This window comes from Netta rufina, assembly GCF_964035555.1.
Source record: "Netta rufina genome assembly, chromosome: 2".
Classification (NCBI taxonomy): Eukaryota; Metazoa; Chordata; class Aves; order Anseriformes; family Anatidae; genus Netta; species Netta rufina.
The window spans coordinates 154701237-154717343 of NC_140124.1; the positions used below are offsets into that span (position 1 = coordinate 154701237).

A 16107-nucleotide genomic window follows, 5' to 3' on the forward strand; every position below is an offset into this window, starting at 1 on the left:
TTCGTGACTGGCAGCCTTTGTCCCTTTTTTCCCAGCCTGTTCTTACCCAGGTGCTGTTTGTTCTTCACTTCTCACCTCCTCGCCCAGCCCTATTCCCCTGCAGTTCAAGCCTTAATACTCACGGTCCTCACACCAAGGCCAAAGCCATCCAAAACCTCCAACACCTAAATGTGTTGTACCTCTGGCCTCCAGCTGTGGAGTCGCATCTACATAGAAGTCTCTCAAACCTCCGTTGTGTCCCACCACAAAGATATGTGAGAGGATTCATCTAACTCAGAGCATCACCTTGATGAATCTCGTGCTGCTGCTGATGTTTGCCATTCCGGACTGCCAGACATACTGTGCACAGAATGGAAATGCAAAGGTAACGCAGGGGATGCTGCACAAAATGAGATATCCTGGGGCCCATAACGAGATAACATCTATTACCATAAATTATGAAGTGATTTACACATAAATGAGGGTTGTCGTGAAATTTCATTTTAATGGTTTGATAATCAAGTAAGAAACACAATAATTACCATACCTAAGGTTTTCAATAAATTAAAATCACTGCTACCAGCAACACTTTTTTTGTGAACGTACCTGATACAATTCCCTCCCAGAGCTGCCTGCTAGATTCTTTTGGTTTCATTTCTGGATGCCGCATCACCATGATAAACAAGTTCAGTTTGACCGCTGATTACACTGAAAATATTTCTAATTTACAGCAAAGCTCCATCAACGATGTGCAGTCAACTACTTGAAGAAACAGCTTTGCAGCTGGGAGGCTCCACTGGTCGAGAGAGCTGAACTTTCCAATAGCAAATATAAGAGAATTCCCTGCAAATTCCTTCCCACTAGGCACAGGAGTGCAAATCTTACATCCTACAGTGACCTCTCCATAATACAGAAAGCAGAAACAACACAACAAAGGCTTCCAAGTTATTTTACTTTCTAAACATACAAAGGGGGAAGCAAAGAGGCGAGCAGTGAGCAGGATGCAGCATTATCCTTCTTTGTAGGTTTGTTGGCAGCAAATATGAAAGGCTCGAGCAATGAGAACAGGAACGAAGAAAACAATTTCCTGCTATCTACACTTTGTCAGGACAGGAGATTTCAAAATGATGGTGATGAATGGAGGGATGGTAAATTACAAAAGGAACCGTGAGTGACCAAAGTAAGAGCTGGAGAAAAAACTACAATTTAAATAAAAGTGGAATGGGGAAAGCATTAGGAATGAGGAAGATATCAAGAAGGTACAAGCAAGGGGAAAAACAACTGGACTTGTCTGAATGGCCTCACTTCAAATACTACTCAAATATTAACAAAAAATCCATGTCAGAAGCTGGGAAAAACTGATAAAAAGAGAATTTAAGAGTAGGGCTTGTTGAAAAACATTGTGCATCTGGACTGAAAACACTTGGTTCAAAAGCAAACACCTGTGAAACACAGAATCATTAAGGTTGGAAAAAATCTCCAAGATCATCTGGTTCAACCATCACCCTACCACCAATGTCACCCACTAAACCATGTCCCTAAGCAACACATCCAATCTTGAATCATTGCTCTAAAAAAAAGAGAAAATTACTTTTTATTTTCCCCTATATTTTTTTTCATGATTATTAAAAGTCCTTAGCTAGAGTTTGCTAATTTTAAGGCTAAGTGTATGTTCCACCTAAGTTACTGTAGCAGATCCATCCCAATAAAAATTAACCCTCTAAGACAGGAGTTATATACACAGCTACAAACACATAGGAACAATTGTGCTATCATTCAAGAAATAGATAACAAATGAGTTTAGAAGTGACAGAAAACTTGGTGCAACTTCTAAGCAAGAATAAAATGGTAAAATATCTTGCATTAAGATTAAACTCACCATCCTTGCAAGAAAGAGCTACAAAAACCACCTTGATAAATGGCTGTTTCAAAAGACTTATGGAACAGGTTTATGTGCATTACAATATACAAATTTAAGGGTATTTAAACTTCAATTATTTAGCCTATACGAAAAAACAAGTAGTTCATTCAAGGAGATGCAAAATGATTTTATAACCTTATTTGTAGCACTATTTATGTTTGTTTTATACCATCCCAAAAATTGGGAGCAACGAATTCCAAGCAGTTTACCAACTACAGAAATGATGGGAAACAGGATACAAAATAAATATTCACATTTTGGTGAGTATTTAACTTCTATTTTGACAAAGAAAAGAACAAATTCTTTCTGAATAAGATAAAGTAAAAAGAACTGCATGTTACTGATATTTTTGTCCATTCCTTGATAAATAAACACTGACAAAATTCAGCCTTATTTTGAGTTGTCATACTTTGCCCTTTGTCAGCATATTGCTGGTACTGTTACATATTCTGTATTTGTTTTTCATGGTTGCATACCTTTCAGTTGATTTGTTAATTGTTTTATTCTTTGCCAACTCTACAATGTTCAAAGGAAAAACAGGCCCCAAATACCATCATGAGGGTAGAAATACATGGTATTGTTACAAATAGGGCCCTTTTAATACTGAAAGGACTTACCGCTGACATTCCCCGGCATGCAGAATTAAATCTTCATTGTTCCGAGCACTAATGGTCAACTCGTGCTCTGTAGAATTGAAGACGTCTAGAAGGAGATGGCACTGCCGGGTGCTGTTCAGACAGGGGGAAAAAAAAAAAAAGGAATATTGCAACTTATATATCAGAATATATCAGAATAAGCATGTATACATAAAAATTTAGATGCATATAAATATACATATATTCACATATATATATATTTTATACCCTACTCCAACTATATGAGTATCTTGCTCTTTTACTAGAATTACCTCTTTTTTGGCATCTGAAGCACTCTCTCCCATACACCAAGTATTTCAAGAGAGACAACTTTGTCCCTTTTGTAGGAAAGGCAAACACAGGCAGGCTTAACAGAAATTCTTATATTCACCAGCTACCATCCTTCAAATCCAAATTTCCCTAGAAGCATTCTCTGTGAATATACCAACCGTGTTTCTGGTAAGCCTAGGAAATAATACCAATAAAGATACAGAAAAGAAACTCTTAAATTTTTATTCTCATTTATAAACTTTTCTTCCTTGTGAAACTAAACACAATCAGCAGCACTGAATGAAGATTATAATATAATTCACATGAAACAAAAACAATCAGGAACAGAACCAGACAGTAAAATGCCAGATACAACCAGACAGCCCCAATAATGCTTTATCAGACCACTCAAATTCAAAACTTCCTCAGAAGCTATTAACAACAGGGAAATATCGTAGCCTTAAGCATCACTACAATTTAGCTTTAGCTATAAATGACTTTGAAGTTTAAATGCATGTATAACAGAATTAGGTGACTCGCCATTGGGAATTACAGAATAAAGTAGTAAAGCCATTGTACAAAGGTTACAGATCATCACAACCCATGCAATTGCTACCAGAATCAATAAGTGGGGGAAAATAACTCGTATTGAATGTCAGAAGTAAAAGCCATCAGCAGCTTTAATTTGAGAGGGAGTTTGCATGAATCACAGAGTGGTTTGGGTTGGAAGGGACCTTAAAGCCCATCCAATTCCAGCCCCCTGCCATGGGCAGGGACACCTCCCAGCAGCCCAGCTTGCCCAAAGCCCCATCCAGCCTGGCCTTGAGCACCTCCAGGGATGGGGCACCCACAGCTTCTCTGGGCAGCCTGTGCCAGGGCCTCACCACCCTGAGTGAAGAATTTCCTCCTTATATCTATCATCTTTTAGTTTAAAGCCATTCCCCCTTGTCCTATCCCTACACCCCCTGACAGAGTCCCTCCCCAGCTCTCCTGTAGGCCCCATTTAGGCACTGTAAGACCACTGGAAGGTCTCCCCGGGGCCTTCTCTTCTCCAGGCTGAACAACCCCAACACCCTCACCCTGAATTCAGTCAGGCACTGAATTGCAAGCGAACGCTGCCAGCAGACAGTACCGTGCTGTGCTTTTTTAGTATTTTAAGGGTTTTCACTCTTTTGGGGTAAAGCACCGGTGAATACTGCATATAGAGAGGAATGCACAAAGGTGGCTGAGTGCCTGAAGCAAACACATCAAAACTCAAGAATTTGGACCAGATAAGGAGCCCCAGCTCGCAGCAGCAACTCCCCGACTTAATTAACAACTGGCAAGGAAGAAATGACTGGAAGGGCAGGATTCGAGTCGGTAGCTAACCTGTTACCAGCCGGGCATGAAAAAGAGGGAAAAGGAAGCCTGGCTTCCACCTCATAGCTGGGAGAGTGGGATGAGACCTGTAAAGACGCAAGAAACTTCTGCCTCTCGAGGAGATGCTAAGATAAAACCTGCAAGGGAGACTGCCAGGGTTGAGTCGGTTTCCAAAGTTCAATGCAGAAGGAATTCTTTATTTACCCCACAGCAAAAATCAAACAATTGTCTGAAGTTGCACTCAGACAAGCCCTGTGCGGTATTTCTGGCAGGAGAACCGAAGTTTTGGAAATAGAACAATTGCTATAAGTGTAAAAGATCTATAAAACCATCAGTCCTTCCGAACAGGACACTGCCCCTTAACACTAACATTTCTGAATGGGAACTCTGAGATTATGTAGGGAAAATTATTCATCATCGTGAGACTTTTTAGGTGTGTAGGGGAATGTCCTTGTTGGATTTGAGTTAACTCTCCAGGGAAATCTTAAAATAAAATAAAATAAAATAAAATGAAAATCAAAGTTACAGAATAATTATGATAATTTGAAAAATAAGAATGAGATACAGGTATAAAAAGCTTATAGAATCATAGAATCATAGAATCATAGAATATCCTGAGTTGGAAGGGACCCTTAAGGATCATCAAGTCCAACTCTAGACACCGCACAGGTCTAACCAAAAGTTCAGACCATGTGCCTAAGTGCACAGTCCAATCTCTTCTTAAATTCAGACAGGCTCGGTGCAGTGACCACTTCCCTGGGGAGCCTGTTCCAGTGTGCAACCACCCTCTCTGTGAAGAACCCCCTCCTGACGTCCAGCCTAAATTTCCCCTGCCTCAGCTTAACCCCGTTCCCGCGGGTCCTGTCACTAGTGTTAATGGAGAAAAGGTCTCCTGCCTCTCGACACCCCCTTACGAGGAAGTTGTAGACTGTGATGAGGTCTCCCCTCAGCCTCCTCTTCTCCAGGCTGAACAGGCCCAGTGACCTCAGCCGTTCCTCGTACGTCTTCCCCTCCAGGCCTTTCACCATCTTCGTAGCCCTCCTCTGGACACTTTCCAACAGTTTCATGTCCTTTTTATACTGTGGTGCCCAGAACTGCACACAGTACTCGAGGTGAGGCCGCACCAGCGCAGAGTAGAGCGGGACAATCACCTCCCTTGACCTACTAGCGATGCCGTGCTTGATGCACCCCAGGACACGATTGGCCCTCCTGGCTGCCAGGGCACACTGCTGGCTCATATTCAACTTGCTGTCTACCATGACCCCCAGATCCCTCTCTTCTAGGCTGCTCTCCAGCGTCTCATCGCCCAGTCTGTACGTGCAGCCAGGGTTTCCCCGTCCCAGGTGCAGGACCCGGCACTTGCTCTTATTGAACTTCATGCGGTTGGTGATCGCCCAGCTCTCCAACCTGTCCAGATCCCTCTGTAAGGCCTTTACGCCCTCATTTGAGTCCACAACTCCTCCAAGTTTGGTGTCATCAGCAAACTTGCTCAAAATACCCTCTATTCCTACATCCAGATCGTTTATAAAAATATTGAAAAGTACCGGCCCTAAAATGGAGCCTTGAGGGACCCCACTGGTGACCGCCCGCCAGCCTGACACAGCCCCATTTACCATAACCCTTTGGGCCCTGCCCGTTAGCCAATTGCTCACCCAATATAGGCAACATTATAGGCAACATTAAGGCTGTAGGAAAACATAGTATTAAAAGTTCAGAGTAAATACGTATCAGTGCCAAACCACCTATTATTTAAGGTTACAAAAATATAATAATTGAAAGAGCAAGCTTCAAATACTGGAAATAAGACAAAGCATAAACTGTGGAAAATAAGATGTGATAGCATAATGAAGTGAAAAGAGAAAAAAAAAACACAAGTTGTTAAAAGCAAATTGTTTAAAGACCTAAAAAATGTAATTATTTTTTTTAACCATGTCACAATCTGTAGGACTGTGTAAAACTGATGATGTTGAGCTACAATCTGGGTGAAAGTTTCAGAAAAACAATTAGCAAGAAAGCCAAATTAATTCTTTTTATCAATTTTCACTACAGGTGAACTTACAGAAAACTGTCCTCTGCAAGACAGGAATTAAAGGACCTGTATCAGTGTCAGTAAATGAGATTTTAGAAGTAAATTGTATTCATGCAAGTGTGATAAAGGAAATTCAGCATGAATTTGCTGAACTACTACATAAAAATCAAGTCACTAATCTGTTGCTTTAACTAAGCTCTGTACAGGAGACATTTCAAATGTCGTATTGTTTTAAGGATTTTGAGGCTATTGAGAAAATTAGCTATGGCCTCCATTTTTTATTTTATTTTTTTAAAGAAAAGTCTGAAAGCTTATAAAAAATTTAAACACTCAGAAGAAAAAAAAAATGGGTATAAGATGATGTAATTACAGGCAATAGCAGCCTAGTGAAATTTTTGGCTGAGAAAAGAGTCATATGCCATGTTTCCTGGACCTGGGAAAGATTATTCTACACTTACCCAATTTCTTCTTCATTTTCCAAGCTAGCCACCACCATGGACCACCATGTAACAGTTTATGCTAAAAGGTTAGTGGATTGGGAAGGGAGGTAGAGACTGAGTCACTGGGAGAAAATCCACTATTTTGAGTCCTCTAAATCTAGGTAAGAATGGTGAGTTACCTTTCTTTCCTCCCAGAGAAGGGAGAGAACTGTCTTTGTAAGATGTCACACAACTTGAAGGGTCACTGGTAGCTCCCCGGTCTTTCTAGAGGTTCTGGATTATTTTGCTGAGACTAATTACTTCTTAAACTTTGGGTCAGACACATCTACAGCAAGTCATTTGGTGGGTTTGGGTGCTTTTGGTGGTTTTTGCTTGTTTTTTTTTGTTTGTTTGTTTCCTCCAAAACATAAACAGATAGCATGGTATCATCCCATATTAACACACCCAATTAAACCTTCATCAAGTTTTGGTTTATTCCATATACTTATGGGCACAATGTACCAAAATGTAGGGAAACAGCATAAAAGAGCACAGAGCTTCCCTTTCCTCTAAAACCAGACACTGCGAATACAACACGCGTCTTTTCTGAACGGAATGATACACAAATTATTGCATTATGTTAAAAGCCCAAATTAAACAAAGCTGAATTAAAGCTGGACGGGACTGTCTATAGACTCCAGGATAAAGAATACCAGTGCTTGAAAGGATTTTACTTTTGTTTCCATCTATCATTCGGACTGCTAATGGAAAGGAAATAAGCCTGGGTCAAACAAACAGTTTCAGAGCCTAAGTGGAAAAATACTAAAAATCACATCATGAAAACATTTTCCATTTCAATTACCTTCCTTGTTTGTCTATTGTGTTTCCTTCAGAAAAATCTATCACGAATTTCAGGTTCAAGATTCTCTTTCACATTTCACATGAAAGTCTGCAGCTCAGGAGGTTGTGCATGCCAAAACTAGAATTACAAAGGCTGGTTTGTTTTCACTTGGGTGATTTATTATCTGAAGGTCTCAGAGTAACATGCCAAATTAAGTCAATACTTATTTCAAACACTAAAAAAGATATTTTTTTTTTAATTGACAAAAAGAGTTATTTCTACAGTGTCTTGGAGATTTACTGCATAAATTAATTTCTGTTATCCTCCATTACAGAATCCAGGATATAAGGCAAACAAAAGTTAGTGACAAACTGTGTTGTAAAAACCTTCCAATGTCTGTTCTGATGACAGAAATAGTCACAAAACTGGGGCTGTGGGAACTTAAGAGAAGAGGAAATTATGCTGTAATCTGGAAATTTCTTTCAGGGGTATTGCAGTCTACTCTGAAATGACATCAGAGGATGCACTTCAGCAACATTTAACACAAAATTAAAAACCAGATGCAGCTATCACGCTCTAATGACAGCTCACTACAGTGAATAATCGTATGGCAGCTCTGTTTCGAGCTTTGTTCTGAAGTCAGTTGCAACAAGAAACACTCGGAGGGGGTTTGGCAAGTTATCCACATCCTGACTCAGCTCAGTTTTCCCATCAAGGAGCGTTTTCACACCTAGACTTTGGTTTGCTTCTTTTATGCTTTCTGTAAAACATAAAAAAAAAGTTCTGTAACCAGGCACGCCCAACATCCCTGCTCAAAACGAGACACCAGAAAGTGAAGAGAAGCTCTTGGAAATGATGACAGGCTGTAGCACGCTAGAAGTCAACCCCATTCTCCAAAATCCACTGATGAATGTGACCACTTCGTATAGTACAGCACAACAACGATCTGGAGCATCTCTGCTGTTACTATTGTGTTTTGAATAGGGTTTCTTTAATTCCATTTGGTTTTCACTACCTCCCTTGAACGTGAAGCATTCCACGCTAGCTCCAGATGATTAATTCAGAAGTTTACACATCTCACTGTTAAAAGGCCTTTTCCACATTTTCCAAGAATTGTCCTCATCTGACTTCTCCTGGTTGTAAACCTTTGTGATTATGCTAAATATTCCCAGCACATCTATAAATACTTGCAGATTTATGTTTGCACGTCTTCATGTGCCAAACCGTGCATATTTAACATTTTGATCTCAAAAAAAATCAATTCTTTCCAAGTGTAAGCTCCTCCTTGCCCCCCCCTGAACTCACTACAACATCACACGATGAGCAGGGTTTGGGGTTAGCGAGCTGATTTACCTACTGGATCTGACCTCCCGTGTGCCTTGGGTTCTCACTCAGTGACATCTATGCCGAGCTCAATGGTGTATGTATAAAGAAAGGATGTACTCTACAAAGACATCCAGTCTTGAGAACATTACAAAAAAAGTTACTAAACCCATCCCTTGGCAGGTTTTACAAATGGTTATTCAGCCTAATTGATCAAAAGGAGACCTTTAGCTGTAATCGAGTTTGCCTGGTTTCTCTTTCATCCACTTTTTATTATTATTATTTTTCATTAACAAAAGAGTGAGTTTAACACCGTGGCAACATCTATTCCTTGTAACCAGGTCTTATCCTGGCCTTCCTCCCAATGAATCAAAACGACTGCCCTTCAAGCAGCCACCCAAAAGTTTTTCTCCACCCTTCAAGAATCGATGGCATTTGAGCACTGAAATATTGGAAAACACGAGACCAGAAACAGCTGCCTGTCAGCAGGTAGCTGATTCTCATTCGAAATGTGCCAAGTGTGAACATTTACTTTAAAAATTCAGCTACAGAAAAACCCAGAAGTGTTTCAGAAGATGCTACAGAACTTTTCTGTTGCGTGACCAAAACGTTTGTTGGAACATGGCCGAGGAACCACGCTGTTCGCCATTCCCCCTCTGTCTTTTGTGAATAAGGATCGGGATTTCTACTCCCAGCCTGGCTGCTGAAGGGGCTGCGTTGCCATTTATTGCACTGAAAACGTGGGCAGCCATGGAAACGAATTCTGAAAAACACATCTGATTTAGCAAGACCCAAATGCTGAACTGAACTGGCATTTCTGGACAGTAGCAGTGTCAGACCTGCTGAAGTTCCTTTTTTTTTTTTGTTTCCTTCTCTGACTCAATTACAAGAAGAGAGTCTAAGCCTCTGCTCTTGCCAAAGAAGATCTGCAGCTGATGCTGTAAGGTGGTTTTGAGACGAGAAGAAAACTTGGCTGCCTCAAGAAAATAAAAAAAAAAAAAATCACTTTGTTCATCACTGTGAATTTGTAGAACTGAAAGGTAAGGATATTCTTACATACCAGATTTCCTAACCTGTCCCAAAAGGAATTGCAACAACCCTGTTGCACTATGGACTGACTTCGTCTACAGATTCAGAGTGCAATAAGCAAAGCAAAGAGTTTCCAGTTTTTGTAGATGGCTCTTCTTTAAACACCTCTGTATAGGTGACACAATGGCAAGGGATGCAAAGAGAATAAAAAGCACCCTACAAAGCATGCAGAGCATACCTTATTTCAGTTCTTACTAAACACGTGGAGTAAATCAGCAGTTTTTATAGCATTTTTTTTCAAGCTCTGTGTTTTTTTTGACAGAGGCAGTAGGGGAAGACAGTCAGTGCCCACCAAAACTGCGAGATAACATTTCTGAGGGAGTGTTCAAGACAATCTAGTTAGAAGAAGCTTCAAAGGCAGACTTTCTTGGAGCTATCAAGATGGGAAAATGAAGAGGTGTTTCACATGAACCAGCCAACAGAACGTTTCCCTTACTCTGACCCATCAGCATCACAGCTCCAATGGAGAGCTAGGAGACAACCTGCTGGTAGCTGAGCTCTTCGGAGGCCTGGAATCATCCTCATTATTTTGAGGCTAAGACCTGATAAGGAGTCAATTCACAAGACCATGAAAACAATATTATTATATAGATTTCCCAGCATTTTATGGTACATAGTGTCAAGCAAGGAGATCCCTGAAGCCCTTCAAGGCTTCAGTGAGCTGTGGGAAACACTGGGAAAACTTTCAGTATTAACTCATTCTCCTACCCTATTTCAGGGCTAGTTCCAACACCTCATTTTTTCGTTATGCATGACAAGACCAGCATTTTCTGGCAAGGACGAACACACAGAATCAGGGATTACAAGTGACACAGCCAGAGGCATATAATTTCCAAACGCGTGGCCATCTCCAAGTCTTTTTGGATGCAGGCAGTTCGGTGAGAGGAGGATGAGATGGTCAGGGAAAATCCTTGGAGCAGAAGAGGGCCGCTTACGGACAGAACATCACCTTCTGAGAGCTGGTGTCTGCAGGAGAAGCAGGCAACAAAGAGCACACTGCAGCACATCGAGGGCTGCACCAAGCTAAGCCGGGGTGCCCCTATGGACTAGCCCAGGTCGAGGTTAAAAGGAGCTGTGTCAGAGCTAAATGCATCTCAAGATATAGTGAAGGTGCAGTTAATGAAAGCTCTCCCTCTAAAGCACAAATCCGTGCATGAGCAGAAGACATAATTATGGCTACAGACAGTAAAAAAGGCAAAAATAAACAAAAGAAGAAGTCTGTTCCAGTGAGATCTCCAATGCATATCTGCTCAAGCAACTAAATAAAAGGAATACCAACTGAGTTTGGAAGACTTTTACATAAACCATAATCTTTATGTTACATTGGGGGAAAAAAAGTGATTTCATTAACATTTTTCCTGTTGATTTTTTTTTCCAATGAAGGCCTAAGGGAAGAATCGATGTTTAAAGTTTTATATTTGACTTTGATTTTAAGCCCAGCAGCTATTAAGCTATTGTTTCTTACTTTTATTGAGGTAAAACGTAACATAATAACAAAAAATACAAATAAAAGAAAAAAAAAATCGAATCCAGAAAATGAAAACAATGCTAACTCATTCTGAAATGACAGCTGAGAAGGTAAGTTATAAAGCACAGCTTCTCATATAATGACTAAACAAAAATAGTTCAGTGCCTCAAAAAGAATTTAAGCAATGATTCCTCAGCTGCAACTCAAGAGGAAACTTGGTTCAAGTTTTTAAAAGCAAGGAAAAGTACAAAATTTGACTTATAATTTGCTGTCGCCGAGTCTCAGATATTGGCAGAGATGCTCAACAATCAAATAACAAACTTTGTTTTATCTAGTAATAAACGTTCATCCCCAGCAGTTTGGAAGATGACACTTCTACTCTTTGTCACTTTACAGCATAACGCTGAACGGTGGCTGACTTCTGACGGAGAATCACCACTGGGAAGGAGTGACAAGAGCCTCCTTGGAAGAGTAAAGGAAAAGCATTACTGCTCACTAAAACCAGTAGCATAAAATCGAGAGCACAAGCACCTAAAAACAAAATGCATTCATAACTGATAAGGCAGTGTGTGCCTGTGCAACAACAAAAAGTTTTGAATGGCAATTTGACAGCTCCCGCAATGAAACATTTCTGAAAGAAATTTAAACATGAAGGCATTTTGCCCCCAAACAGTAACAAATCTTTGAGGGTTCTGAATTAAAATCAATGACGTCTTTAACCAGATCTCTAATCAGCAGATCACTTAAAGTTGCCTTAAATGCTGGTCTGTGTGACGGACAGGCAAAGAATGAAGCGAATGCAGACAGCAAGGGCTGCAGCATTTGGCTGGAGCGGAGCTGCTATATATAGCACTGCTGCTACATGACTAGGGAAATCGTGCACAGCTGAGCAACACGGCGACTCTCCCTTTGAATTAAGACCTCGATCTATTTTTATAGATTTTGGGGATTAAGCATTTTCCAAGCAGAGTAAATTCCTGCGAAGAGACTGACAAGGCAGGGGGGAGGATAAGTGTGTCTTACACAAACCACAGCTGGGGACACCTCGCACAAACAGCGGTGTCTCAAATAAAAGCATCGTGTTGTATTTCAGGCTTTTTTGGAAGGTTCACAGCTTCACACCCAAGCACTACAGTACAGTAAGAGCGGTGAACCAAAGAGCCTTCATGTTGTCCAAGTGAAAGTGTATCTAGGATACTCAGAGTACAAAGGAGATTTTGACAAGGAATGAAAGAGACTATTCACATAAATAATAAATGTAAACTAAGCATTTCAACCTATACACCGAATCTTCTTGAAAACTACCTAACGTAGATGCTGTGGTACTTCCAGGATGGTACAGAGATCATTTATTAAAGCTTGAAAGCCTTGCACACTGAACGATGTGCCACTGCAGGTATGAAACTCCGACCATCATTAATAAAGCTCCTGGAATTCTCCAGATATCATGCCCTGACTTGGCAGGTAGCATTAGATTTACTTCTTCTAGAGCAGCTCCTAAAGGAATAAACTCAGGCCCATTGTGCTGTATTTTCAAGCAGCAAAATGCTTGGCAGACCTGCTTGCCGATAAGGGTATGAAGTTTTAGGTCTCTAAAAGCCGAACACAATACTCGAATACTCAAAAAGAAATCAGTTTGAGACAATCTCATTTGTCTAATTTTTAATGATACTTTGCACAATCTATTTCAGTGCTCCCTTAGCCTCGTCTAACCTAAAATTTCCTTGCTGCATGCAAAGACCATTATTTGCTTTATTACCTGCTGTGAAAAACAGATACCTATCCTGCTGGCAATGCCATTTATGTAATTACAAATTTCAGTCTACACTCAGCCTTCTCCTTACCCCCACTAATACCAACAGTTTCAATGGTTTAGCATTCACTTTCTATTACTCTTTTTGTTTTCGACTTTCTCCAACTTGTCCACTTTTGCTTCAAGTTTCTCTGAGTTAAAAGCCCACCCAGACTCAGTACTTTTCTTGAGACATCATTGTTTTTGTTCCTGTGAAGAACAAAACAGGAGTGAAAGAAACACTTCATGTTTTGCAAGCTATGTTGCAGTCCATCCATCTTTTGACATTTTTGCATTAGTATGATACTGGTGACTCATTTCTCTGCTTGGAAAAATGAAATATGGCACCAATATCTCTGAGACTTGTAGTTCTTTCTTGCCTACCTTTGGGGTTTCTTTCTGAAGGCTGTCATGAAAAAGGTCCTGGGACCAATATGAATCTCTTTGATCAATTAAGTTCACTCTCAGCTATCAAAGCAGTAATACAGAAATGCACTGAAATAATTTCAAACTTGAAAACAAGAAGTTCTACAATGCACGCTGGCAAGCTTTTCAATAATACTGCTACTTTGGTATATTGGAAGAGGTTTTCTCAAACTTAGAATCACAGAATATCCTGAGTTGGAAGGGACCAACAAGGACCATTGAGTCCAAACCCTGGCTCCACACAGGACCACCCAAAAATCACACCATGTGGCTGAGAGCTTTGTCCAAACACTTCTTGAACTCTGGCACGCTTGGTGCTGTGACCACTCTCCCTGAGGAGCCTGTCCCAGTGCTCAACCACCTCTAGGTGCAGAACCTTTCCCTAACACCCAGCCTGAACTGCCCCTGACGCTGTTTCATGCCATTCCTATCCACCATAAAACACATTTTTCATGTACTAACTCCATACCAATATTTGTACCGCAGAAATACTTATGTACTGAAACTAAGTCCCCTCTCAGTCTTCTTTCTTCCAAAAAAAACCAAGCTTAGTTATTCAGATTTTGAACAAGAGCTATTCAAAATCATCTCTGGAACTTCCAGAGTTTTAATACATCACAAATATTTAAAGATTTTAGAGTATTTAACAACTAGCATGTGTGAACTTCTGTGCAAATACATAAATTGACCCTTAATTTTTTAAAACTCACTAGGACGTGTGAAACTACTCTGTGGTTTACAAAACTAAGCACTGAAGGAGAGAATGATTTCAATTTATTCCTCACATCCAAAGACAATCATTTACACATACTTTTCTTTTTTTTAAGAGCCAGGCAAACACAAACCTATGTGATGCAGACCACACCGTAGCAGTAGAGAGACAGAAAGGAGTCATCAGGTATTATAATAAAGAGGAAATATGCTGTTGTTGGTAAAATGAACATTACTGAAAAACCATTTGAACATCAGAAACTTTCAAATGCACACGGAGTGCTTTGATCACAGTCTGCAGTTAAACGAGGGTAAATCCCCAAAGAGGAGGAATTTTGAAAACCAGTTGACAAAACTCTTTGCCTACATGATGATGATGACACTGAAAGTTTCCAGCATGCCCTTTAAGTTATAGAAAATAGAAAAGAGATGATAAGTCACATATACAAGAGTCAAAGCAAGGCTTACCTTGTTGCTGGAAGGGTACTGACACGTGTGAAGAAAACGGACGGCTCTACTTCTACGTGAAGACCCAGTGAAAGGTTCCTGTAATAGCCTTCAATGTGTCCTGGTCCACCAGAGTATTTAAAATTCAGAATGGCTTCCAGTGTCTAGAGAAATAGAAGTAAATTACTGATTAGCTATGTTTCGCTGCTGAGCATTTCAAAAGTACAATTAAATTACACCACAGAAGTGATAGAGCAACAAAGTTTCTATGCCATCAAGAATTTGAATTTGCCTTCCTAATCCATCCACTCCATTGTATCCAAAAAAAAAAAAGGCAATCAAACAAATGACTGCATCCCTCAGTTGATTTTTTGCCTTAATCCTTTCACAAGCTTACAAGCACAGAACAAAATCAGCTGGACATAATTCCTCCTGGAGTTTATGAAATGATCCGCTCTTTCACACTCTTAAAAATATTCATCACTTCATTACCTTCTTAATCAAATGGGTAACTTGTAAAGTTTTTGCCTGTAGACAGATGGAGAGAAGTTATACAAAACTAAAAGCATCTGCTCTTGATACATGTAAGTATTCGCTCATCTCCACTAACAGCCTATAACAAAACTATTGCCCTGACACAGCGTGCAGATCTCATCTTTCCCTGGTGTTCATTTTAGAGAATTACCACTGTATGCTGAACTTTATGTCAGCTAGGACAGCAGTTTCTAAAAAAGATTTAGAAACAATGTCCACCTCCTCCCTGGTTAGCTTTTAGTTTATTTTTTTTACAAAAATACAGCACACAGACACAAACACACACCCCAGAAAAACAACCACCACCACCAAACCCTCCAAGACAACACCCTCCGCTGGAAACTATTCCTATTTACCAGATGCCATCAAGCCTCAGATGGTCAAAAATCCTTTCCCTTTCAATTGAAGATTTACCAGACATTTATGAAACCTGTCAGTTGGATTCCTAAACCCGGCTGAAGGCACAGAAGCACTAACACAATCACCATCTTAAAACAACCATAATCCAGCGCTTTGAGGAACACCAAAATCAAGAGTTTAATGTTTTATGGCACGCGAGGGCTGAAATGGTTTGCACATTTCCAGCTTGCTTTGAAGTAACTTGAAGTAACTCTACTTCCTAATTAAGTCTGATTAAAATTCACAAGAGTCACCTTACAACACAATCAAAAATGTCCACCGGGCACTCTGGACATACCCGTCTACTCTGTTTATGTCAACTCCTAATTTGCAGTTAATGAACTCCGGTTTACGTTATGTCAGGAGAGTTAATCAATATTAAATACAAAAATTATTTATAAAAAAAAAAAAAGCAGAAACCCATTCAAAACAGGCTTCATTCCAATTAACCTGCTGGTGTATTTC

The 16107-nt window shown here is 40.1% G+C and overlaps 1 protein-coding gene across 3 annotated transcripts in view; it reads right to left on the minus strand.

Moving 5' to 3' along the window:
* TRAPPC9 (trafficking protein particle complex subunit 9) overlaps positions 1–16107 on the minus strand; it is a 451894-nt gene that overhangs the window by 299692 nt on the left and 136095 nt on the right. For all 3 annotated transcript variants that reach the window (XM_084281391.1, XM_084281390.1, XM_084281392.1), the window contains 2 exons: positions 14731–14873; positions 2518–2628 (listed from right to left, as the gene is read on the minus strand). In XM_084281391.1, coding sequence (XP_084137517.1) covers positions 2518–2628; positions 14731–14873 — 254 coding nt within the window. The remainder of the gene's footprint in view (positions 1–2517; positions 2629–14730; positions 14874–16107) is intronic.